This window comes from Mustela putorius, unplaced genomic scaffold (assembly GCF_011764305.1).
Source record: "Mustela putorius furo isolate JIRA1106 unplaced genomic scaffold, ASM1176430v1.1 tig00001118_pilon_pilon_pilon, whole genome shotgun sequence".
In the NCBI taxonomy this organism is placed as follows: domain Eukaryota; kingdom Metazoa; phylum Chordata; class Mammalia; order Carnivora; family Mustelidae; genus Mustela; species Mustela putorius.
The window spans coordinates 1197908-1225070 of NW_025421577.1; the positions used below are offsets into that span (position 1 = coordinate 1197908).

At 38.6% G+C, this 27163-nt stretch overlaps 1 protein-coding gene across 7 annotated transcripts in view; it reads left to right on the forward strand.

Annotated features, from left to right (window-relative positions):
• The window catches only part of RYR2 (ryanodine receptor 2), a 738653-nt gene that overhangs the window by 442043 nt on the left and 269447 nt on the right, over positions 1 to 27163 (forward strand). For all 7 annotated transcript variants that reach the window (XM_045087357.1, XM_045087359.1, XM_045087360.1 and 4 more), the window contains 3 exons: positions 1229 to 1312; positions 21292 to 21451; positions 24467 to 24614. In XM_045087357.1, coding sequence (XP_044943292.1) covers positions 1229 to 1312; positions 21292 to 21451; positions 24467 to 24614 — 392 coding nt within the window. The remainder of the gene's footprint in view (positions 1 to 1228; positions 1313 to 21291; positions 21452 to 24466; positions 24615 to 27163) is intronic.

Consider the following 27163-nt stretch of genomic DNA (forward strand, 5'->3'; position numbering starts at 1 on the left):
ACAAAAAATAAGTACAGATATCAAGCATATGATAAAGGTGCTCAAATACTCTTATTTTAAGAAAAATATCGGGGTTCCTGGCTGGCTCAGTCAGCGGAGTGTGCAACTCTTAATCTTGGGATTATAAATTCAAGCTCCATGTTGCATGTAGAGATTATGTAAAAACAAAATCTTAAAAAAATACAAATTAAAATGATAATGAGATACCTTTTTCTCCCTTTTTTTTTTTTTTTAAGGTTTTATTTGTTAGAGAAAGAGAGAGTGAAAGCGAGCACAAGCAGGGGGAGTGGCAGGCAGAGGGAGAAGCAGGCTTCTAGGTGAGCAAGGAGCCCGGTGCAGGACTGGATCCCAGAACTCTGGGATCAGGACCTGACCTGAAGGCAGACACCTAACTGACTGAGCCACTCAGGCAACCCTTAAGGAGATACCTTTTTAACATACCAGTTGACAAAGTTTAAGCAGAGAACGTCTGGGAAGGAGGCAATGTCATACACGTCTGGTAGGAATGTAAATTACTACCAACTCTATAGACATTTGGGAATACTTGGGAATCTTTAAAATGTAAGCCAGTAATTCCATGTCTAGGAATTTTTAACCTATAGATGAAGGGCACAGTAGATGTATTAAATGTATGAGGTTATTTATTGTAGCCTTGTTTGTAGTAACAAAAGACTCTGAACAAATAGCTGGGTGAAAACATGACACACCCAACTAATGGAGTATTTCAGAGCTGTTGAAAAATAAACCGGCTTTATGTGAAAGAACAGTATATCAGAGTTATGGTGTAAGGTCAAGATAGAAGATTGCAGAGAGCTGTCTTTTGTATGTACCCATCACATAAAAGGGGGGAAAAGAAACAATACGCTTTCCTGTGTGCACACACACACACAAACCAGTCTGTGTTAGTATTTGCACAGACTGTAGCAAGACATTCAAGAATCAGTAACAGTCAGTGTCTTTAGGAAAAGAAATGGGACTGCATGGAGGGGATTGGAGAAAGACTTACTATTCAATATATTGCTTTTGGTAGTAATTGAAATATCACACGATTTACACATTACTCAAAAGTAAATGATTTAGAAATTAATGTTTTTCCTTTGCTTTAAAGGCATTTTCTGCTCTCCTTCCAAGGTGGAATGTTGCCGTTGATTCCCATCCGCCATTATGTTGGGTTATTCTGGAGATGGAGAACGAGTTCTTGCAGCTTATTTCTGGTTTTGTTTTCCAGGACTTTGCTGGCGTTAGGATGTCATGTGGGTATATCAGACGAACATGCTGAAGAAAAGGTGAAAAAAATGAAGCTGCCTAAGAAGTAAGTTGAATGTCTAAGCAATATTAACTAGTCTCTGCATTGATTCAATCATATATTCAATTACTTGGGTGCAAATGGATTTTCCAGTCTATTTGCACCCAAAGAACTCTTGATGGATACGTATATGACTTGCCCAGAGAGGAAACGAAACTCAGAAAATCTTGGGAGTATGTTATAAAAAGTTGTTACTTTCCTTGCATGTAAGTATGCATGAACACTTCGGTGCCCATATCCCTAACTGCTTATGTCTGGTTTTCCACTTTACACCAAAAGATGTTTTTATAATTTAATTTGATTTTTTAAAGATCTATTTATTTGAGGGGCGCCTGGGTGGCTCAGTGGGTTAAGCCACTGCCTTCGGCTCAGGTCATGATCTCAGGGTCCTGGGATCGAGTCCCACATCGGGCTCTCTGCTTGGCGGGGAGCCTGCTTCCTCCTCTCTCTCTCTGCCTGCCTCTATGCCTACTTGTGATCTCTGTCAAAATAAATAAATAAAATCTTTAAAAAAAAAAAAAGATCTATTTATTTGAGAGAGAGAGAGAGAATGCAGTTGGGGGTGAGGGACAAAGGAGAGGGAAAGAGAGAACTTTAAGTAGGCGCCATGCCCATCACAGAGCCTGACGTGGAGCTTGATCTCACAGCCCTGAGATCCCGACCTGAGCTGAAACTGAGTCAGATACTTAACCCACTGCACCACCCAGGCACCCCTAATTTCATTTGTTTTTTGCCAAAAAGCAAATTTTAGGAGGAGTTATAAAGTTGGTATTATCATCCCCATTTTAAGTTGCGTAAACTAAGGTCATGAATGCTATAGGGGTGATTTTGCCTGCTGGGCTATAGCCTCTGTCTGTGATCCTGTTGAACTTCTCAAAACTTCAGGTTTCTTAGCAGCTAACAGGTGATATGTCATTTGGGTATTAAATGAGTAAGTGCTCAATGAATAATGGCTGTTTCGTGTTATTATTTTTGTTTTGTTTTAATTTCCGAGGCCTATGCCTTATAGATAGCAGGTCTGGCCATGTGTTAAGTTGTATCATCAGCATAAAGCAAAAGAGCCACCCCTGCCTTCCGCTCAGGTCACGATACCGAGGTCCTGGGATCGAGCCCCGCATCAGGCTCCCTGCTCAGTGGGAAGACTGCTTCTCCCTCTGCCTGCCGCTCTCCCTGTTGTGCTCACTCTCTCTTTCTCTCTCTCTCTCTGTCTCTGTCAAATAAATAAATCTTAAAAAAAAATAAAATCACTTATTATCTCAGTTTTTTGGTAATTATATCATAAAGGCATTATTAAAATAAAAAATAATTGGGGCACCTGGGTGGCTCAGTGGGTTAAGCCGCTGCCTTTGGCTCAGGTCATGATCTCAGAGTTCTGGGATCGAGCCCTGCATCAGGCTCTTTGCTCAGCAGGGAGCCTGCTTCCTCCTCTCTCTCTGCCTGCCTTTCTGTCTACTTGTCATCTCTCTCTGTCAAATAAATAAATAAAATCTTAAAAAAATATATTAAAATATAAAATGAAAAATAACAACAAAAGCTGGTAGTTATATCTGTTACTCATTTCCTTAGAAGATACCTTACTTAACCTGATGTATGTAAGGATAAGAAGATAGAACTATTAATTTCAGATTACCTTTGATAGCATGATATATTTAAGAAACTATTGTATCATGTGCTGCATGTGTGTATCTTGTCAAAATTTGGGGGCAAAGTAGTCAGTCTGAAATGTATGAAAACATACTGTAGGATTCCATCTATATGACATTCTGAAAGAGGCAACACTATAGAGTCGTTGAAAGTATCAGTGGTTGCCAGGGGTTGAGAAGGTGGAAGAGACGGATGGTCAGAGCACAGAGGATTTTTAGGACAAAGAAAACATTGTGTATGACACTATAATGACTAGATAGTATCATTATACATTTATCTAAACCCATTAAATGTACAACGCCTGATGTAAGCCAGGGTCTTTGGATGGTAATGATGTCACAGTGTAGGTTCATGAATTGTAACAATTGTACCACTTTGTTTGGAGAATGTTGATAATGGGGAAAGCTGTGTGTGTGGAGGCAGAGAATAGTACTGTATCTTCATCTCAATTCTGCTGTGAACATAAAACTGTTCCCAAAAATAGTCCAAAAAATAACCAAGCCCCTCCCAGGTCAGAATTTAGCTTATTCAGTTTATGGAATTCATTTGCCATAAAATCTAATTGTTAAAACCAGGTTTCTCTGTGAAAGCCATCAGTTTAAATTGGTTGGAAAATGTCAGTCTTCTTTATTCTTTTGAGGTAAATGTGTTAATGTTTATTCCTATGATAGCCACCTCCATTCTGATATCTAAATCTGATATAAATAGAAACCAAAGGATTGATCAATGGATACACAGAGTATAGAGTTTGCAATAAGTTAGTCTTATTGAGGGATGGGTTAAAGTCTTCTGCCTTTGTAATTTTTTACTGATGCCTTTTATTTGTGTTGCTTTTAGTAGTTCTGCATTACTTGAACATAGATGGGGAAATGGACACAATGGTGTTGCTAAATGAAAGCTATTCGCACCTGCTGGAAATCTATCCTACGTCTCAATTTTTCATGAGATACCATCTCATTTGTTGGCAAAAATTAAGAAATTTGGTAATAGCAAAGATTGATGTCGATGTAGATCCACACAAGTCTTAAAGGTTGGAGTGTGTTTACAATCATTTTAAAAGCAGTTTGGCATAAAGTTAAACATTTTATAAAGTTAAACATTTGCACATCTTGGTGCCCAGCAGTCACTCCTAGAGATATGCCGTAGAGAAAGTCCACACCAACAAATGTGAAAGCTGTTGTTTTAGAAATATTATCTGTAATAGCATAAAAATAAGAGAGAAGAGTAGGAGAAATACTATTTAGTAGGAAGATGGCTTAAGTTGGATATAGTCACATAATAAAATTAATGAATTATAGTCATAAATGACAACATAGATGAACCTTAAAAAATAATGTTGTGGATGGATAAAAATATACCCCACATGCCTATATAAACTATAATAACTGTCTTTAAGACTAAAAAACGAGCAAAACATATTTATATAATGTGTGTGTGTGTGTGTGTATCTATGTGAGGAGTACACAGATAGATACAGTGGTTTAATAATATTCTTAACAAGGTGGTGGATTAATGGAATTCACTTTATTATAATGCTTGAAAGCATATTCTTTTGTTTTTGTAAAGAATAGTTATTTTAAAAATAAAAATATGACAGACAAATCCAAGTACATCAGTAATCACAATAAATGCAAATGGATTCATTTTTCCAGGTAAGATACAGAGATTGTCAGATTGGATTAAAAAAGATAACTCATGTTTTACATACCCCACAAAAATAATACAAAGCTATAGGTATTTTAGAATCAGTAAATTTAGAAAAATGGAACTATTTTATGATCCAGCAATTGCACTACTAGGTATTTACCCAAAGAATACAGAAGTGCTAATTCAAAATATACATGCACCCTGATGTTTATAGTAGCATTATCTACAATAGTCAAATTATAGAAACAACCCACGTGTCCATCAAATGATGAATGGCTAAAGAAAATGCAGTGTGTATATGCAATGGAATATTACTCAGCTAAAAAAAAAATGCAATCTTGCCATTTGCCACAGCATAGATAGAACTGGAGAGTATTATCCTAAGTGAAATAAGTCAGCCAAAGGAAGAAAAATACCATATGATTTCACTCATGTGGAATTTAAGAAAAAAAAACAAGTGAGTTGGCAGGATGCAGCCAGAGAAATGCATTTTGGTCCATCAGCACCCAGAGTACTGCAGTGGAAGCTTAATCATGAGAGCTTCGGGAGGATTTTGGGAAAGAGGTAGATAAGAATTTCAAACGGTCTTGAATCTGCTTAGCAGAAAGTCCACCCACAAGCCTTTGGGAGTGACATGAACTACCTCGTCTCCCTACCAGGTCCATGGGCACCCCCAACTCACCAAGTGTTAAATGCATACTTTTCCCAAATCTGCCAGCTGTGTGTGTGCTCCAGGGTATGTCCAGAAAGGCAAGCTTCAGGAGACGGGGAGCATGCTCAGAACGTAGGCCACATTTGGTGGGCCAGGGAGAATCTACAAACTTGTGATATAGCTCACCCCTCTGGAAATTTAAAAAAGAAAAAGAAAAAGAAAAAGTTTCTAATAACCTGCCTAGCAAACTGTAAGAACCTGAGAAGACACAGAGCCAATTAAGAGGGTCTTGGCTACTTCAAATGCAAAAGCAAAGACGCATAGCTACAAGAAGTATGAAAAATCAAGAAAATAGGGCATCACTAAAAGAAAATAATTTTCCAGCAACCAAGCTCAAAGGCATAGAATATTACAATATGATGAATTCAAAATAGCTGTTGTGAAGAAATTCAACAAGCTCCAAGAAAACTCAGAAAGACAATCCAGTGAAATCAGGAATAAAGTTAATGAACACAAGGAGCTCTTGACCAAAGCAATTGAGATTCTAAAAAAGAACCAAATGGAAATACTGGACCTGAAGAATTCAGTGAGTGAGGTGAAGAATGTAGAGAAGAAGATCCGTCTCAACAGATCAGGGGGAGGAAGAAAAATGGCTTAGAGGTTAATGAATATAGAATTAATACGGTTAGAAGAGGAGCAGGAGCTAAGTTTAAAAAGAGTGAAAAAAGACTAAAAAAGCCCTCAGATTCTGTCAGAAAAGCAAATATCTGATGATCAGGCTCTAAAAGGAGAAGGGGCAGAGTCTGTTTAATGAAATAATAGCCAAGAACTTCCCAAACCCTGGGAAAGACTTGGATGTACAAGTCCATGAAGCTAATGGCATAGCCTGTTATGTCAGTGTAAAAAGACCTTCTCCAAGACACATTTTAATGAAACTGTCAAAAATCAACCATAAAGAATCTCAAAGCCAGGGGGAGAAGAAAGTCCCTGACAAAGAAACCCCCATTAGGCTTGAGCAGATTTCTCAACAGAAACTCTGACAGGCCAGGAGAGAGTGGAATGATGTATTCAGTGTGTTGAAAGATTAAAAATTGCCAGCCAAGAATATTCTATCTGGCAAACTTATTCTTCAGATATGAAAGGGAAATAAAGGCTTCCCCAGACAAAAGCTGAGGGGGGTTCAATGCCTCCAGACCTGCCATGCAAGAAATGCTAAAAGGAATTCTTCATGCTGAAATGCAAAGACACTAACCCAGGAATATAGCAGCGTGTGAAAGCTAATGGTGCACTGGTAATGGGGAGAAGTCAGTCAGACTTAGAAATCTCTAACACTACACTCAGATGGTGTGTTAACCATGCAACTATAGTATGGAATTTAAAGTAGAAGAGTAAAGAGAACTAAAGCCACTTGGGTGCCTGGGTGGCTCAGTTCAGTGTCCAACTCTTGATTTCAGCTCAGGTTATGATCTCAGGGTCGTGAGATCGAGCTCCAGGTTGGGCTCCCCGCTCAGTGCAGAGTTACTAAGTTCTTACATATCAACAATTACTCTAAATGTACGTGGTTTGAATTCAAAATCAAAAGGCTCAGAGTGGCTCGATGGAAAAAATGTTCAACTACGTGCTGCCTATAAGAGACCCATTTCAGATTTAAGGATTAACATGGACTCAAAATGTCATTTGAATTATATGCTGCATTTCCTATTTGAGAATAGACTATTTGTGTATTAGGGTTTTTTTTATGTATAATACACACTTCATTACAAAACCTTAAGGTTTTGTACAGACAAAGAAGAATGCAGTAGAAAAAGTCCACTTCTGAGAGCTGGTGATTGTCAATTTCTAATATGCCTGAGTAATTAAGATTTAAGAACAAAACAGAATTATAGGTATAATGAAATAAAAAAAATCTGGGGCACCTTGGTGGCTCAGTGGGTTAAGCGTCTGCCTTTGGCTCAGGTCATGATCCAGCTCAGTGGGAAGGCTGCTTCTCCCTCTCTCTCTCCTCCTGGCTTATGCTCTCTCTGTCTCAAGTAAACAAATAAAATCTTTTAAAAAATAAATGAAAAAAATCCTTGTCTGAATACCAATGCCATTTAGTAAAACCTTTCTTTAGCACGTATCTGTGTTATTAAAACAACACAGAGCATAGTAGATCAGGAACTGGTTGCCTGTGTTTATCACTGGGAAATAATAGATAGTGTTGAATTATGAACTGGTAGTATTTAGAATTGTCTGAGAGGTCTTTAAATTTAGTGGTAAATTCCTTCTGTCCACCATCACCTTCTTACCACTAATCCTTTGAAGTCCCTGCTAAGGATGGGAAAGGGGAGGTGTGAGTGGTATCTCAGGCATATGGGGACACATAAAAGGCAAGAATGATATTCTCAATGCATAAAGGTCTATATAAATGACTTTCTTAAGTTAAAGTCTTGGATGCTGAATATGTCAGCCCATGATATAGAGATAGAGATATACTGTTTATATAGACATAGCACATGTACTAAATTCAGATAACGTAAATATTTACCTAAGTGAAAGATGGTGGTACAAATACAGTTAAATTTTTTCTTTAATGATGAAGCACTGTGATCATGAAGGAAAAAAAAAAAAACAGCTTTATACACTCCTTTAATATGTAATGAGTAAATTTCACAAACCGCAAATTTAAAAATGTGCTAATATGTAATGTTCTTTATTTTCTCTGATCAGGTTTAATTTTGTATTTAAGCCCCATGGACTTGCACCACAATGAAGCTTAGGATTAGAAACTTAGTCCTAGTTTGTTGAGTGCAAACTCCATTAAAATCAAAGCTTTCTGTGTTTATTTTCACTTCTCAGTTTTGATTCAGATGTCATCTTCTCAAAGCATTCTTTCTTTACCTCCATTTAAGATTATTCCCTATTTAATAAAAAAAATTTGTTCCTATTTAAAATTATACATTTCCCCATGCCCCCCTTTTCTCCTTTATTTTTCCCCACAGCACTTATATCTTCTAACATACTGTTGTTCTACACTACTTTGTTTATTGCCTGATTCTACATCAGAACGTAATTCCTGTAAACATAGATTTCTTTGTTCATGTTATTTAATGATAATATCAGCAGTTCATAGAATAGGGCCTAAAACATTCTAGCATTGAATGAGTATTTGTTGTTGAATTTGAATTCAGTGTCTACCTCCCTCTTAACCACTGGGGCTACCTGTGTTTGGTACACTTACACGTTGGGGAGGAGACATTGGACATTGGATTCCTGGTCCATCTCCTTTGATTTTGCTCTCATGACTGAATTAATGTCAAAGCAAACCAGAGCTGGACAGAAGTTAAAAGTTTAGAGGCAAATTTTATTCAGGAACTATGGCAATTGGGGAAGAGAGACCTCTGTATCAAACTGAACCCCATTTGGAATCCAACGAGGATGAGTGGGGATTTATTGGCAGGGAGTGCCGGTGGGCAGTGGATAGAAGATTACTACTAGGAAACATCAAGGAGAAGGGAGATTCTGCAGAACCAATTTGATAGGATTCTTGCTGAAGGTAGACTCAGTGATAAGATATCAAGAAAGCGCAAAGAATGTGATCCAGTATCAAGGGTGGATTTTCGTTAAACTGATCCAGTAGGGTTCTTGCTAAAATGGAACTAATTAGAACAAGGGCAGAGCCTAAGGACAGAGTCCCAGTCTCAAAGAGGACTCAGAGGAGCCTGACTCAGGTTTGACCAGAGAGAGTGTCTTTGTCAATTACCTTCATTCATCGCTGCTGGCATCATATGGGATGCCTGTTTTCCCCACTGGTCTTTGGGTCTACTCTCATTTCTGTGAGTACTCTAGGTCATTGCTCTTCTTTTAGCTTCCTTTATAGGCTTAAAGGAAGCCTTTTAGGGAGTCCCAGAAACCTAAGAATACTCTTTCTGGCAATTTGGATATTGCAGCGTGTGGATGGAAGGGGTAGGGAACGTCGCCTGTCAGCCTAGATTGGGTTGGTTGCAATGTCTTGTTTCTCTGAAGTTGTGCCATGCAAGGAAAGGGTTTGGTGTGGGAGATTTTAGGATCTGGCCATTTTGCTCAGTGTTCTCTGGGAAGCAAGACAGAAGTTCACCTCGGTGCTGGGATCTACCTGGTCTCTACCTGGTTAAGTGTCAGGGAGCTTTGGCTTCCCTCCAGCTCCCCTGTCCTCTAGGCTCTGGAACCCGTCTGGGTAGGAGAAGGAGTCTTTATCTGGTTTTCTTCAAGTCTCAGGGCATCTGCACTTGCTTTTTTGATATTCAAAAGCATAGCTTTTAATATCAGAAGGCCTTTTATCTGAAAGACTAATGTCTCTGCAGTGAATTTTCAAAGCCCGTGTTAAAAATCCAAAAACCAAGTTTGGCTTTCTTTGGTCTCTCTGTTGAGTTGACCCGTTCTTGGGGCATTGGATACCTTGTGGTTTTGTTTCAAAGGGCCTGTGGGGTAGTAGAAGGCCTTGGAGTAAAAAGAAATCGATAAAAGAGGAGTTGGATGGGCTGGGGTAGGGAGGCCTCCCAGGCACATCCTCATATTACATTTACTTAAAAACAAAGAAGTGAACTAGTGGAAAAAATATATCCCTTGTCTGTTTCCTTTCTAATCTCTATACTGAAATTAATTCTCCAATATTTGTTTCCGGAGAAGGGTTTTTGAATTATCTCTCTATTCTTTCTGAGCAAATGTCAGCCCCGTATGCATTTTTAGTAGATGGGCTTCCAGCAAAACTTCCTTAATATCTCTGGTGTGCAGTCATCTGAGATTTTCCCGTTGGTTCCAAGGTACTTGAAGGGCTGATTTGGTTTGGAAATTTACACCTAACATCCACTGAACTTGGACATAATCTTTTCATGTTTATTGCACATCTTTTACAGCAGGATGACTTCCAAGCTTCATTTAGCCTGATTCCTACTAAACAAGTAAACTTGAGAGGTGCGAGAAGCTAGAAAAAAAAGGAAAAGTGCTTAGTGTTTCTCATTCTGCTGTGTTTTTTGTACACCACTTTAATTGCCCCTTCAGTGATATTATACTGCACACTTTTTTCAAGGGCTCATTTAGAATACCTGCTTAGGAAGAATGTAGGTCAGGTGGCAATGAAGTACAAAACTACATTGCTAGTTAACGTGACAATTCATCAGTGGGGGCCAAGTGCCATCAATTTTTTGTTCACATCTTCGTTAATTTGATGCAGATGAAACTGGCAGTTTACCAGTTGTGTTTTGTTTTATTTTTCTGGGGAAAAAGGTCCTTTAAAAAAGAAACTGAAGCCCAGTATATATAATTTATTAATCTTGCTGTTTTATTTTAATTATTCAATTGTATGCTACATCAGAATGAATTCAGAGCTAATAACTGCAAAAGAATTTGGATACCTTGGAAAGGGAGTATTTTGAATATATTTATTTCATCCCCTATATATTCCTCATAATCTAAATTTCAGAATGATTGATGGAATGGGGACTTTGAATATTAAGGTAAAAGAAGTTTAAAATGATGCCTGCTAAACAGCTAGATTGCAGGAGAAAGATAGCTGTTGACTGATTCTGGTAGAATTTTCCCAGGAAGCTCAAGAAAGTAGAATGTAACACATGGATGTCTTTAACATGAACTTTATGTATTTTGTATTAATTTAATTACTACTGATAGGACTTGTCCCTATTATTTGGACTATGAAATTCTACCCCCAAAAAACTGGTATAGCAGTATTTCTTTCATTTCTTTTACATTTCTGGGAATTAATCTGAAACATTACTTGAAACCACATAGCTTCCAAGGATTATGTCAATCACAATTTACTCCAAAAGCTTGGCTTTTTGTTCTTTTTCAACCATAAGAAGATAATATTTCCTACTAGCAGTTGGTTGGTTCATCTTTTTGTACCTAAATAGATTATATTATTAAGGTGAAGTGAACATTATTGGCCAAGGTTTATTTATGTTCTTTAAAAAAATCCCATTTTATGGGGCCCCTGGGTGACTCAGTGGGTTAAGGCTTCTGTTTTCGGCTCAGGTCATGGTCCCAGGGTCCTGGAATGGAGCCCCACATCGGGCTCTCTGCTCGGCAGGGAGCCTGCCTTCCCCCTCTCTCTCTGCCTGCCTCTCTGCCTACTTGTGATCTCTGTCTGTCAAATAAATAAAATCTTTAAAAAAAAGAAATCCCATTTGGTTACAATGGTTTGATTCTTTGTCAACATATACTACAAACAGAAAAAGAGTTTTATAAATCATTGTTGATACTGATTAATATTGGTTAGGTATTCATGATGTCAGCACATTTATCAAATACAGTAAGTTGAAGTCTATGAATTTCAAAGATACTTTTTTTTACTGTGGTTGATTTGAAGGACAACAGTATGGAAGTAAGGTTCGGGTGAAATAGGACTTAGTAACTTTGATTTGGATGGGATTATTAGCCATTTAAAAGAATCGTTTGAAGCTTTAAATCCTTTCTTGCACAGGGTTATTTAGGAAAGTAAAATGAATTGTAGTCTGCGTCTAACAGAGAGCATGAACTAATTAATTATTATGCTGTGTTAAATCAACAGATGGAAATGCACCTCCGTGGGTTTTCCTTGTGATCACAGATTAAAGCAGCTCTATAGATACTCCATGTAAGAAGGGGAAATTTTAGAAAATCAAGAGAAATGCTTAGGGTTCTATATTATCCAGCTTTACACATTGGTAGAACTTATCTATATTGTTTGACTTGGAAGGACCTCCTTCCCACCCTCTGCCTTTCAAACATACCCCCCTATTGCATATGAGATATTGCTGGGATGTCTACCATTAGAACTGGTTGTAAGAGAGTATTTCCCTCTTTTCAAATGTACACATTGCTCATTAAGATGGTTTCAGCTCTCATCAAGTTGCTATTGAAAAATGAGAGAAGAAAGAATGTGTGCTCTTGGGCTACCCCGTGCTGGGTGAATGTGAGGAAATCAGGAGGGGAGGGTGTCAAGCAGAGATAGGAAGATAGGACAGCAGAGAAGACTGAGTTCTTTGTCATTGCTCCTAAGGTTGCTTCCAACGAGTCACATTAAACTTAGAAATTAGACTCTGCCAGCTTGATCATTTGTCAGTGCCTTGGAAATATATTGGAAGCTCTTTATTGAAAAAAATATTTTGTGAATGAGAACTTGTATATGGGCTGCGCTTACAGTTTCTAGATTTATCTATTTATAATCAGAATTCTATAACATACAATGATTTATATGAGCTATTAAAAAATTCCATGTGGGACGCCTTGGGTAGCTCAGTTGGTTAAGCATTTGCCTTCTGTCGAGGTCATGATCTTGGGGTACTGTGATCGAATCCTACACTAGGCTTCTTGCTCAGTGGGGAGCCTGCTTCTCCCTCTTCCTCTGCCTGCTGCTCCCCCTGCTTATGCTCTCTCTCTGACAAATAAATAAAATCTTTAAAAAGAAAAATAAGTAAAAAACTCCCATGTGGCATAATTATAAAACATTTTTTAATTTAAAAATATTGTTAAATACCCAGATGTTCAGAGTTTTGATTTAAAACAGAACAAAATTTCTCGTCTATAAATGTAGCTTATGATGTAAATTGAATGACATAAGGCTGTAATTAGCCATAATTGTTACAATTGCTGCACTCATCTAATCCACTTAAACAAAACAAAATATTTCTGATACTTTTGTCTATAGATAAATGATTTATAAAATACGAGATGTCTTATGATAAAATAGTAACTAAGGCAGTTTCAACTTTATTCTTCTTAAAAATTATTTATTGCTGGAACACATTGATTCATTCAACATATTTTTATTGAATGTCTACCAACGATCAGACATTATTCTCCATTTTGTGGATAGCAGGGAACAAAGCAGTGGAACACCCTGCCTCTTTATGGTACCAGGCTTACCTGGTAATTCTGCTACCCACAGCCCAGAATACTTAAAAGAAAAAAGATTACATAGTTTTATCTCAGCATTTTCTCATGTTCTGGCTATTTTTTTTTTAACTTGGCATAATTAGCTGGTGAATTTCCTTTGTATAAAGGAGAATCTTTGAGATGAAGATACATGTACCTTTATATTAATTCGGCATATAAGTTAATTCTTTTTTTTAAATTTAAATTCAATTAGCCAACTTATAGTATATCATTAGTTTCAGAAGTAGTGTTCAGTAATTCATCAGATGTTTATAATACCCATTGCTAATCACATCACAAGCCCTCCTTAATGTCCATCACCCAGTTACCCCATTCTGTGTGTACCCACCTCCTCTTCAGAAACCCTCAGTTTGTTTCCCATAGTTAAGTCTCTCATGGTTTTTCTCCCTCTCTGATGATTTCCCATTCAGTTTACCCTCTCTTCCCCTCTAATCCTCTATGCTGTTTCTTATATTCCACTTATAAGTAAAAACCATATGATAATTGTCTTTCTCTGATTGAGTTATTTTGCTCAGCATAATACCCTCCAGTTCTGTCCACATCAGTGTAAATGGTAAGTAGTCATCATTTCTGATGGCTGAATAATTTTATATATGTGTGTGTGTGTGTGTATACATGTGCATGTATATATATATATATATATATATATATACACACACAGGGTGCCAGGGTGGCTCAGTCATTAAGCATCTGCTTTTGGCTCAGGTCATGATCCCAGGGTCCAGGAATCAAGCCCTGCATGGGATCCCTGCTCAGTGGAAAGCCTGCTTCTCCCTCTCCTACTCCCTCTGCTTGTGTTCCCTCTCTCACTGTCTCTCTTTCTTTCTGTCAAATAAAATCTTAAAAAATAAATAAATAAAATCTAATTTGTCTGATATGTGGATTGCTATCCCAGCTTTCTTTTGACATCCATTGACACGATAAATGTTTCTCTACCCCCTTACTTTGAATCTGAAGGTATTTTTAGGTATATATATATATATTTAGGTATACACACACACACACACACACACACACACACACACACACACACACACACACACACACACACACACACACACACCATATCTTCTTTATTCATTTATCTGTTGATGGACATAGCACTTTCCACAATTTGGCTGTTGTGGACATTGCTGCTATAAACATTTGGGTGCAGGTGCCCCTTCAGATCATTACATTTGTATCTTTGGGATAAATACCCAGTAATGCAATTGCTGGGTTGTAGGGTAGCTCTATGTTTAACTTTGTGAGGAACCTCCATACTGTTTTCCAGAGTGGCTGCACCAGCTTACATTCCCAGCAACAGTGTAAGATGATTCCCCTTCTCTTCATCCTCGCCAACATTTATTGTTTCCTGAGTTATTAATTTTTGCCATTCTGGCTGGTGTGAGATAGTATCTCCTTGTGGTTTTGATTTGCATTTCCCTGATGCCAAGGGATGTGGAACGATTTTTCATGTGTCTGTTGGCCATTTGTATTTCTTTGGAGAAATGTCTTTTCATGTCTTCTGCCATATCTTGACTAGATTATTTGTGGTTTTCTTGGGTGTTGAGTTTGATAAGTTCTTTATAGATAATGGATACTAGCTCTTTATTTGATATGTCACTTGCAAATATCTTCTATTGCATAGGTTGCCTTTTAGTTTGGTGAATGTTTTCTTTGCTGTGCAGAAGCTTTTTATCTTGATGAAGTTCCAATAGTTCATTTTTGCTTTTGTTTCCCTTTCCTTTGGAGACTCGTTTAGCAAGTAGTTGCTGTGGCCAAGGTCACAGAAGTTTCTGCTTGTGTTCTCTCCTAGAATTTTGATGGATTCCTATCTCACATTTAGGTCTTCTAACCCTTTTGAGTTTATCTTTGTGTAGTTTAAGAAAGTGGTCCAGTTTCTTCTTCTACATGTGGCTCTTCAATTTTCCCAGCACCATTTATTGAAAAGACTGTCCTTTTTTCCATTAGATCTTCTTTCCTGCCTTGTCAATGGTTAGTTGACCATAGAGTTGAGAGTCCGTTTCTGGATTCTCTCTTCTGTTCCATTGATCTATGTGTCTGGTTTTGTACCAATACCATACTGTTTTGATTCAGCTTTGTAATAGAGCTTGAAGTCTGGCGGTGTGATGCCACCAGCTTTGATTTTCTTTTTCAACTTTACTCTGACTATTCAGGGTCTTTTTTGTTTGGTTCCATACAAATTTTGGGATTATTTGTGTTAGCTCTGCGAAAAAAATTGATGGTATTTTGATAGGGATTGCATTGAATGTATAGATTGCCCTAGGTAGTGTAGAGATTTTAACAATATTTGTTCTTCCAGTCCATGGGCATGAAATGTTTTTCCATTTCTTTGTGTCTTTCTCAATTTCTTTCAGCAATATTCTATGGTTTTTAGAATACACATCTTTTACCTGTTGGGTTAGGTTTATTCCTAGATATCTAACATTTTTTTGGTGCAGTTGTAAATGGGATCAACTCCTTAATTTCTCTTTCTTCTGTCTCATTGTTAGTGCATAATGCACATAATGCAACTGATTTCTGCACATTGATTTTATATCTGTCATGTTGCTGAATTCCTGTTGAGTTCTTAAAATTTCGAGGTGGAGTCTTTCAGGTTTTCCACATAAAGTATCATGTTTCCTGTGAAGAGTGAGTTTGACTTCATTGCTATTTTGAATGCCTTTTATAACTTTTTGTTATTAGATTGCTGAGGCTAGGACTTCTAGTACTATGTTGAACAACAGTGGTGAGAGTAGGCATTGCTGTTGTGTTCCTGACTTTAGGGAAGAAGCTCTCAGCTTTACCCCATTCAGAATAATATTCTCTGTGGGCTTTTCGTAGATGGATTTTATGATACTGAGGTATGTTCCTTCTATCCCTACACTGTGGAGAGTGTTAATTAAGAAACGATACTATATTTTGTCAAATGCTTTTTCCCATCAACTGAGAGGATTATATGGTGCTTGTCCTTTCTTTTGTTAACTCATTGAATGAGTTTGGAAGTTTTCCTTCCCTTTCTGTTTTTTTTGAAACAACTTCAGAAGAATAGGTATTCGTTCTTCCCCCTGGGAAGCCATCTGGCCCTGGACTCTGATTTGTTAGGAGATTTTTAATTACTGCTTCAATTTCCTTGATGATTATGGGTCTGTTCAGGTTTTCTATTTTTTCCTGTTTCAGTTTTGGTAGTCTGTATATCTCTAGGAAATGCATCTATTTCTTCCAGAGTGCCTAATTTGTTGGCATATAGCTACTCATAACAGGTTCTTATAATTCTTAGTATTTCCTCAGTGTTGGTTGTGATCTCCCCTCTTTCATTCATGATTTTATTAATTTGGGTCCTTTCTCTTTTCTTTTTGATAAGTCTGGGTAGTGGTTTATTGATCTTATTAATTCTTTCAGAGATCCAGCTTCTAGTTTCATTGATCTACTGTTCTTTTGGTCTCTATTTCATTGATTTCTGCTTTATTCTTTCTTACTGCTTTTCTCCTGCTTGGTTTAGGCTTTATTTGCTGTTCTTTCTCCAGTTCCTTTTGGTGTAAGACTAGCTTGTATATTTGAAACTTCTCTAATTTTTTTGAGAAAGGTTTGTGCTGCTATGTATTTCCCTCCTAGGGCCTGCCTTGCTATATCCCAAAGGTTTTGAACAGTTGTGTTTTCATTTTCTTTATTTCCATGAATTTTAAAAATTCTTCTTTAATTTCCTGGTTGACCCATTCATTCTTTAGTAGGATGCTCTTTAATCCAAGTGTTTGCATTCCTTCCAGATTTCCTATTGTGACTTAGTTCAAGTTTCAATGCCTTGTGATTTAAAAATATGCAGAAATATTCCCAATCCTCTGGTCCTAGTTGGGGCCTGATTTGTGACCCAGTATGTGATCTATTCTGGAGAGTGTTCCATTGCACTTGAAAAGAATGTGTATTTTGTTGCATTAGGAATGAATGCTCTGTATATATCTGTGATGTCCATTTGGTCAAGTGTGTCATTCAAAGCCCTTATTTCCTTGTTGATCTTATGCTTAGATGAGCTGCCCATTGCTGTGAGTGGGGTAAAGTCCCCTACTATTATTGTATTACTATCAATGTGTTTTCTTTATTAATTTAATACTTATATTGTTATAATTATATACATATAATTATATATAATTATATAATTAATACTTATAATTGTTATATGTTCTTGTTGGATAAACTCCTTAAGTATATATAGTGTCCCTCTTCATCCCTTAGTACAGTCTTTGCTTTAAAGTCTAATTTGTCTGGGGTGCCAAGGGTGGCTCAGTCATTAAGCATCTGCTTTTGGCTCAGGTCATGATCCCAGGGTCCAGGGATCAAGCCCTGCATGGGATCCCTGCTCAGTGGAAAGCCTGCTTCTCCCTCTCCTACTCCCTCTGCTTGTGTTCCCTCTCTCACTGTCTCTCTTTCTTTCTGTCAAATAAATAAAATCTTAAAAAATAAATAAATAAAATCTAATTTGTCTGATATGTGGATTGCTATCCCAGCTTTCTTTTGACATCCATTGCCATGATAAATGGTTCTCTACCCCCTTACTTTGAATCTGAAGGTATTTTTAGGTCTAAAGTCCATCTCTTATAGGCAGCATATGGATTGGTCTTGCTTTTATCCAGTCTTATACCCTGTGTCTTTTGATTGGAGCATTTAGTCCATTTACATTCAGAGTAACTATTGAAGGATGAATGTAGTGCCATTGTATTGCCTGTAAAGTCCCTGTTCCTGTTGATTGTCTCTGTTTATTTCTGATCTATGTTACTTTTGGGCTCTCTCTTGAGAGAGAGAGATAATTTATTTAATATTAATAATATAAAATAAAATTTATATTTTAAAATATAAATTTTAAAATAAATTTAAAATTTATTTAATATTTCTTACAGGGCTAGTTTGGTGATCACAGATTCTTTTAGTTTCTGTTTGTCCTGGAAGCTCTTTATCTCTCCATACATTTTAAATGATACTTTAGATGGAAAAAGCATCTTTGGCTGCATGTTTTTTTTCATTTAGCACCAAGAATGTGTCATTCTGGCCTTTTATGGCCAGCCAGGTCTCTGTGGATAGGTCTGATGCCAGTCTAATATTTCTATCATTGTAGATTAAGGAGTTCTTGCCTCAAGCTTCTTTTGGGATTTTCTCTTTATCTCTGAGATTTGCATGCTTCACTATTATATGTCAGGGTTTTGATCTATTTTTAATGATTTTTGAGGAGCGTTCTCTCTACCTCTTGGACTTGAATGTCTGTTTCCTTCCTTAATTATGGAAGTCCTCAGCTGTGACTTGCTCATATATGCCTTATGTCCCTGTCTCTCTTCTTTTTCTGGGACCACAATAATTCTAATATTGTTGATGGTATCGCTAATTTCTTGAAGCTTCCCTTCGTGATCCATTCGTTGTTTTTCTCTCTTTTCCTCAGCTTCCTTCTTTTACATCATCTTGTCTTCTCTGTCACTGACTCTCTCTTCTGCCTCATTTACCCTAGCTGTTGGAGCATCCAATTTAGAATGCATGTTAGTTGAAACATTTTTAAATTTCAGCCTGATTAGATTTTATTTCTGCATTAAGAGATTCTCTGGTGTCTTTTATGCTTTTCTCGAGCCCAGCTAGTAACTTTATAATTATTATCCTGAATTCTAGGTCTGACATTTTACTTATATCCATATTGATTAGGTCTGTGGCAGAGAGTATTACTTCTGTTTTTTTCTTTTGTTGTGAATTCTTCCTTGTAGTTATTTTGCCTAGAGAAGAATGGATGAACAAGGGAATAAAATAAAAAATATCAAGGATGACTCAAGCAAAATACCAACTAGACAAATCTGAAGAGGTCTGAAACCAAAAATGAAAAGAAAAAGGAAAAAAAAAGGAAAAAAGAAAATATAATTTCCCAAGTGGATAAGACAGGGTGGTCCACTTGGTCATGGGTATATTTTGCTCTGTTAGAAGACCCTAAATCCCAAAATTTCAAAGAAAGCAAAACATATATATATACAAAAATGAAATTGAATACAGTGAAAGGAAGCGAAAAATGAAGACTATATCTATAAAATGTAAATGTGAAAATGAAAGTTTTAAAAAAAAGGCTAAAAAATAGAGTTGCTAAAATAAGAAAGTAGTTGAAAAGGGGGAAAAAAGATTATAAACTGAAAGATAAAAGAATCATGAGAAAAAACCCTCGAATTCTATATACTATTTTCCCCTCACACTGGAGTTTTGCAATTCTGTGTGTTTGGTACACTTGGTGTTACACTGATGTTATAGCTAGTTTTCTGGGAGAGGGGCCTGCTGCTCTGATTCTCAGATGCCTTTGCCTGGGTAGAGTTTCACTGTCCCTTGCCAGGGGACCAGTCTCAGTGTAAGCTGCTTTGGGTTGCTCTATGTGGGTTTTGTTCCCCGAAGGATTTCTGTGGCCCATTAGAGGACAAAAATTAAATGAAAATAAAAATGGCTGTATCCCTGTTTCTAGCCCTGGAGCTGAAAGATCTTGGGCCCCTAAATTCAGTAAAAATTCAGGGAAAAGCAGTCTTCACTTTTATGTGCACCGAACTCTGCAGACTCCTTCGAAGCACACCCTACTTTTCTTCCCAGGGGAGAGAAGAGGGTTCTCCCAGGCCTGCCACATGTAGGCCTCCCCGCACGGAGACCAGTCTTCGGATTGAATTGCTGTTCACGGTTTATGGCGAACTGAGCTGAGATCCCACTCCTGGGCTTGCTGACCATAGCCAGTTTCCTGCTCCAGTGCTTGGGAGCTCTGCCAGCTCAGGCATCCCCATTCTTTCTGTGACCCCGGGGATCCTGAGACCACAGGATCCCACCTAGAATTTTGTCCCGCTTTGCCATCTGAGCACCTTTCCAGTGGGGTTGTCTCTCACTGGAGCAGATTTTTAAAAGTACTGATTTTGTGCTCTGGGGCTGTAACACTCTCTGGGAGCTGCTTACAGAGGTTCCCTCCCCTGCTGTTCATCTTCCAATGTATTCCATCTGATTCAGATCTCCACACCTCCTACCGTCCCCAAAGTGGTTGCTTTTCTATTTGTAGAATTCCAGCAATTCTTTTCTTTCATCTCAGGTTGAATTCGTAGGTTTTCAGAATGATTTGATAGTTATCTGACTACATTCAAGGCACCTGATGAAACAAGGCTCCCTACTTTTCTGCCATCTTGCTTCCTTCCACCAAATCTTTCAAAAACTATAAATCAGAAGGCTGATTATCTGCCATGTCCTATTTCAAGTACGATGGCATTTTGAAAAATGGATTAGAAACAAATCTGACCTCAAAGCCTGGTTGACTATAGGTAATACAACAATGACAGAAGAACAGAAGAGAAGCAGCTATAAAACAGGTTTTGTTGGAATCTCAGTAGTTAAAGAGAATGAGGTGACTCTGTGTGTATCTGTGGGGGGTCGGGCAGTATTATTGCCCTAATATGTACATGCTGGAAACTTGGTATTTTTCAATTTTATAGCTCTTATGAAAGATGAAAACCTACACTTGTTTTAGTGCTTTCTCTCCATTTCAGCATATAGAAGTAGTTTCAGGTAAGAGTTCCTTAAAACCCAGGCCTTCATTATTTTTTAGATGGTTAAATACCTGGGATTTTCTACCCTCTGTCTTATCCAGATGCTTCCTAAATTATATAACTAAGAAAGAAAATAGAAAAATAACTTATAAATGCATTAAAATTTACCTATAGAATAATAAATAGCTAGTATCTGTAAAGATCCACAGATTCATTAAATACGTAAATATACAAATTAATGCAACACTTAATAGTTGAAGAAAATGAGAATAGGAAGAGAAATCCATCAGATGTTTTCATTGATAACCAGTATTTTGGTGGTTTGTACTATAGAAGAGCCTCAAGAGTTAGGAACTCAGTAAATCCTTCTCAACCTTGAGAGATAGGTAACTTGTCTCATTTCGCTTTCACTGGCATAAAAATTAAAACCAAGATTGTGTGGCCTTTCTACTTAATGAGTTATTAGCTTAAGTGAAGGGTTCCAGGCTTGCTGACCAGGTAACCACTGTGGTTAAATGAACCATTAGAAGTAGGTATGGCCATAAAGAGACTGGTATAGGGATTTTTCAGCTTTGACTTTTTCAAAAAGGCCAATTACATATTTCTTTTGTTTTGCCTTATAGTTACCAGCTGACAAGTGGGTACAAGCCTGCCCCAATGGACCTGAGCTTTATCAAACTCACCCCATCTCAGGAAGCGATGGTGGACAAGTTGGCAGAAAATGCCCATAATGTGTGGGCCCGGGATCGAATCCGGCAGGGCTGGACTTATGGCATCCAACAGGTATGAGGGGGCTTTAGAGCATGGAGGCTGAGGTTTGTTAAGTGCCAATCAGCATTGTTCGTAACAGGGGAGATTAAATAATTATTGTTTTGAAATTCACATACATGTTTTAATATACGTATGCAGTGACACACCTGTCCAGTGCTGGACTCTGGAAGTCAGATGACCATAACCCTGAGTAAAAACAGGGAGTTTGAACCACCACAGTGATTTATAATGTGGTTTCATGGCATTTCTCTCTCTCTCTGAGATTGTCTTTAAGGAGAAACTTCTGAAATATGAGAAGATTGATATACAATAATAATAAAAGAGGTCCACAGTTCCTCGTTTGAAACCCCTGGGGCCAGATGAATGTCAGAATCCAGATATCTTTCGGTTTCTGGAATGACGATACGGTGATCGATTACATGCTTCTTAGCACCCTCCGCAGGGCAGCAGAATGTAAATTACTATTTGTTCAGCACCGTGTAGGCCTGATCATACCAAGAGGGGATAAATAAAGCCTATAAACAGGCTTGCTTCAATTCAGATCACGTTCTACCACCAACTGAGTTTGTGTTAAAGTTAGTCAAGGATGGGTTTTCTGAGGTTTCTGGATGTCAGAGTCGTGGATCTCTCTCTATTAATGGTGGCGCTGGTGGGAGTGACTAACAGTCCGTGAGTACACCAGGAGGTGTCATCGCCGAGGGGCCGAAGAACGCATTTGAGCCTCTCACCTCTGAGTCCTCGTGTGACCCTGGCAGGCTTCTTAAATTCTCTGAGCCACTGTTTCCCTCGGCAGTAAGGAACTTAACGTCATTCTATAACTTACTTGTGAGAGAGGCTCACAGCAGTGCCTGGGCAGACCAAATACGTAGGGCGGTTTGCTCTTAAATTAGGTGGCTGTCCCCGACAGGAGCTTTACACATATTCTCTTAAACTCTGACAACAGTTCCATGAGGGAGGAATCCTTTTATTCCCAGCTGACATATGGTGCACGGGGATCCTCCTTGGGCGCGGTTTGCCCAGCGCTCTGCGGCTAGCAGGTGGCAGACCCTGCTTGGGATCAAGCCTTCGGACTCCAGAGCCAAGATGCTTCACTGCCTTGTTGCAGTGCCTCTTGGCAGCTCAGTTTAGGCTTCCTGTACTTAGAATTTTTCAGGAATAAAATGGATTCTTACTTACAGGCTTAGACTATGGTCCAGGAAACAGCCTAAATATTGGTTTGAAGAAATGAGTTTTGAAAACCCGTGTAAGCCAGTGACTTCTTGCTATTGGGAAGGCCAAATAAAAATGGAAGAGCCTTGATATACCTCATAAAATATATTTTTATATTGAATTAAGCTGGTTGTAGCTGATGAGAATGTCAACACTACATCTGCTCCAGCATTGTTTCTATGTGTAGGGGTGTGTGTGTGTGTGTGTGAGAGAGAGAGAGAGAGAGAGAGAGAACCTGAACCTTATATTCCCAGATGGATGAGGGGTTCACACTGGCTCTGCAAAAGGAGGGCTTAACTTATCTTGAAGACCACGGAGCTCTGTCAGACAAATGAGCAGTTCCCTAAGGTCCCTGTCTTCAGGGTAGGGGCGCTCCTTCCTGTGCATGTGTTTCCTCATAAAAGCACAAGGCTCTGTTTGAACCTGCTGGAGCTCTCATTTAAATCATTTCCATTCCTTCCCCCAGGTCGCACCCCATCCCTCCACCGCATTCCCCACTGACATAGCCCATGTTTGCCAGGTTATTTGAATAAGTGTCTTGAATTTTCCATCACCTTCTTGTTAACATAACCTACTGAAAGTCCTTGAGAGTGGTTTCCTCAAATTACCCTCTTCTCTGTCTCTCGAGCACAGCTGCTTTCAAACATGAGTGTGCGTCGGATCCCCTGGGGAGCTCCTTTTAACTGAGTCCCAGGACACCATCTCAAGAGAGGAGGATGATTCATTTAATGCTTCAGACCTTCTATAGAGGAAAAGTTTGGGGCTAAAACCACGTTGAAAGAGAGGAGAGCAGGGTGATGTTTATAGTGTTAGTTTATTTGGTGTGGCTTTGGAGTGGTGCTCCCCACCAAATGACCTAGGCGACCTTAACCCCCAATGTGTCCATCCGTGTTCATGTATTCAGGAGCAGGTGTTCAGTACAAATTTGCTAGAGAGAGGGGAGAAGACAGTAAGAAAAGCTTTCCTTGCTCTTACGCAACCGAGACAAACCCCATCCACCACGTGGCATATTTGTTTTGAGACATTTGGGAAGGATCTACAGCCTCGTCATTCTTAGTCAAGCTCAGGTTCACCTGAGAATTGAGAATGCTTCTTGAGATCTGGAAAGTCCGACAAAATCTGCAGCAGAGTCTCAGGCAGTGGAGGAAAGGAAGCGCTTTCTTTTGCCAGGATAGTAGGATAGCTAGCTTTCTGGCTTTGCCAACATCAGTGCCATCGCATTTTAAACCTGGAGCCTCTTTTGTCATAAACAGTTCATGAGTTTTGTAGGTATTTCAGTATTTCTGCTATTAACAGGTTTCACAGGTTGATAGAGTCACCTTAATGCATTACTCTTCAGGCCATTTGAGTTCATAGAATGGCTGTCTATAACATGCTGAGTTTTTCCGAGAAAGAGACAGCAGCCATATGTTGTTTGTGGACTAAAATCACTGAAAAGTGACCAGTGATCATTTGGCTGTTCTTGTAACAAAGACTTGTCTGTCAGCTTTGCAAGGAAATTCCATGTTTTCTAAATTCACAGGTTGCCCTGTGACCCCTGCAGATGGAAGGTGGTTGAAGAGATCCTTCCAGCTGGCTTGGTCGTTGTTGTTGTTTACTTCTTCTTCTCCTGGGGAGGGCCTGCAGTCACTCATCTGATCCATCTTTTCTATTGCTAGGGGTTCAGTAACTTCCATTACCTGAAAAGACTAAGGTGGTGGGGGAGGGGCAGCTTTTACCTCAGGGGCCTCACATTCTATTATATTTGGAAGCTGTCACCCTTCCAGAAGGATTGCTTTAGTCCTACTTTGACGATGGACACCTTTTCTCTTCCTGTAGGATGTAAAGAACAGAAGAAACCCTCGTCTGGTTCCCTATGCCCTTCTAGATGACCGCACCAAGAAATCCAATAAGGACAGCCTCCGTGAGGCCGTGCGCACGCTGCTGGGGTATGGCTACAACCTGGAAGCGCCAGATCAAGATCATGGTATTTTTTTTTTTATAAGATTTTTATTTATTTGACAGACAAGCAGGCAGAGAGGCAGGCAGAGAAAGAGAGAGGAGGAAGCAGGCTCCCTGCTGAGCCGAGAGCCTGATGCGGGGCTCGATCCCAGGACCCTGAGATCATGACCTGAGCCGAAGGCAGAGGCTCAACCCACTGAGCCACCCAGGCGCCCCCATGCTATTTTTTTTAAAAGATTTTATTTATTTATTTGAGAGACAGAGAGACAGAGCATGAGGGGGGAGGGGCAGAGGGAGAAGGAGAAGCAGGCCCCTTACTGAGCAGGGAGCCCAATGCAGGACTCGATCTCAGGACCCTGAGGTCCTGACCTAAGCCAAAGTCAGGCACTTAATCCACTGAGCCACCCAGGCATCCCCAAGATCATGGTATTCTGGTTTTCCTTTCTTCCTCTCAGGTATCGAAGTTGTGTGGTAGTTCTTCAGAGCCAAATAATTAGCTAAAAGGGCAGCATACAATGGGTCCTTTGGGATGTCATCTAGTTTGTAATTTAGGACAGTGTTTTAGGGCATTTTTTTTTTTCCTGAAGGACGCTTGAGGGATTAGACTCATCTCTCATTTGAGTGTCTCAGGACCACAGTGATTCTGCTGGGGGGAGAAAGGAGAGAAACCTTCCCAAAGAGTTTGATATGAACAGTGTACTCTCTTAACTGTGGTACAGCTCCCACCCAACCCCACCCGTTCTCCTTCAAAAGAGTTGATTTAGTTGTTTAACTCGTGTCTTCTGAACTTTCATTATTTATACTCATACCTAGAGGTAATATTAACTAATTAGTGCAACATTTTGCTTTAAGATAAGCGCATTAGAATAGGCATTCAATAAATTTGTGTTGAAAAAACTGGGTTTTCAGAGTTCTTATAAAGAACACATTCCCCCTTAAATAATACCTGTTAAGAATATGGTTTAAAATATCAGTACCAATTCCTTTTTCCTTCGCCTGAAGTTTGACTTGGTATGACTCTCCGTATTTTAAAATCGGCAGAGTGAAATAAACAATGTGTGTTTCCTGATAGTGCCTGTATTTTTTTGATAGAAATTTTTAAAAAATGTATCCAAACTATTCTCTAATGACTAACATCTTCAGTGTTGTATCTGTGCATAGAAATCCAGACTGTAAGTAGTAATAATAGCTAATGTTTATATAGTGCTTGTCATGTGCAGCAGGTGTTTCCGAGACCTTTATAATTAAGTGATCCTCACAGGAGTAACCCTATGGGGTGATCCATGCATTAAGCTCAATTTACAGATTAGGAACTTGAGATGCAGAGACTTCTCTGCCTTTCTGTATGCTACGTTGCAGGTGGAGAATCCCATCCCCAGGCATTCTGACTCCAGACTTCAGTCTGTGGAGTTGATTCAGTAGGTCGTTAAATCTCAAGAGCTCTAGTAGATACTGAATCCTAACATTTGCTGCCAATAAAATTAGGTATTCCCTTGGTAACAGTGGTGTTCATAATTATACCTCCTTATTTTCTCTTGAGGTCAGTTTTATAGCAACAAATATTTGGTAGACCCTTATTAACTGGGTGCTATCAGGTGTGGAAGGTATGAGAGGGATCCGTGTCTTAAAGAGTCTATAGTCCATATGACCACTGGAATAGAAATAGACAATACAAAGCTTCTTATCTAAGATGTAACAGAATAAACCATAAGTTTTTTTTTTTTAATCCATTCTTCTGTTGATGAAGGTTTGAATTGTGTTCAGTTTTTGGCAATTACGAATTAAACTGCTATGAAGACTTGTAGACAAGTCTTTGTGAAGACTCAGACTTTTCATTTCTCTTCAGGTAAATATCTAGGGAGTAAAATTACTGGACCATGGGACAGATATATTCTTTATAGGAAGATTCCAGATGGTTCTGCAAAGTTACTCCCATGACCAGTGTATGAGGGTGCCAGTTGTTCCCACATCCTGGCCAAGGATTGGTAGCTAATCTTTCTGATTTTAACTGTTCTGGTAGATGCAAAATGGAATCTTGCAGTTTCAATTCTCATTCTTCTCATGAGTAATAATGTTGAATTTTTTTTCTTGTACTTACTGGCCATTGGTATAAGTCTTTTATTTCCCCCCTGAATTTATATTCAATTAAAAATTAGGGTGTTTTTTTTTATCTTTTTATTGAATTATAAGTATATGTAATTGTAAGCATATATATAAATTTTCTGGGTATAAGGGCTATGTCAGATATTGGAAATAACTCGTTGTTTCTGGGTTGTGCTTTCATTTTCTCAGTGAGATCTTTCAGAAAGCCCACCATTCTTAATTTTGATGAAGTCCTTTATGATTTTTTCCCTTTAAGGTTGTATATTTTATGTCCTGAAAAATCTTTGCCTGTGCAAAACCAAAGATTCTCTCTTGTGCTTTCTTTCAGAAGTTTTATTATTTTACTTTTTTGTTTAGGTCTGTAGTCTAATTTGAGTTGAGTTTTGTTTGTGATGAGACACTAAGGTCAAGGTTCACTTTCGTCCTGGTCGATATCCAACTGTCTCAGCACCATTTATTGGAACAGATTAT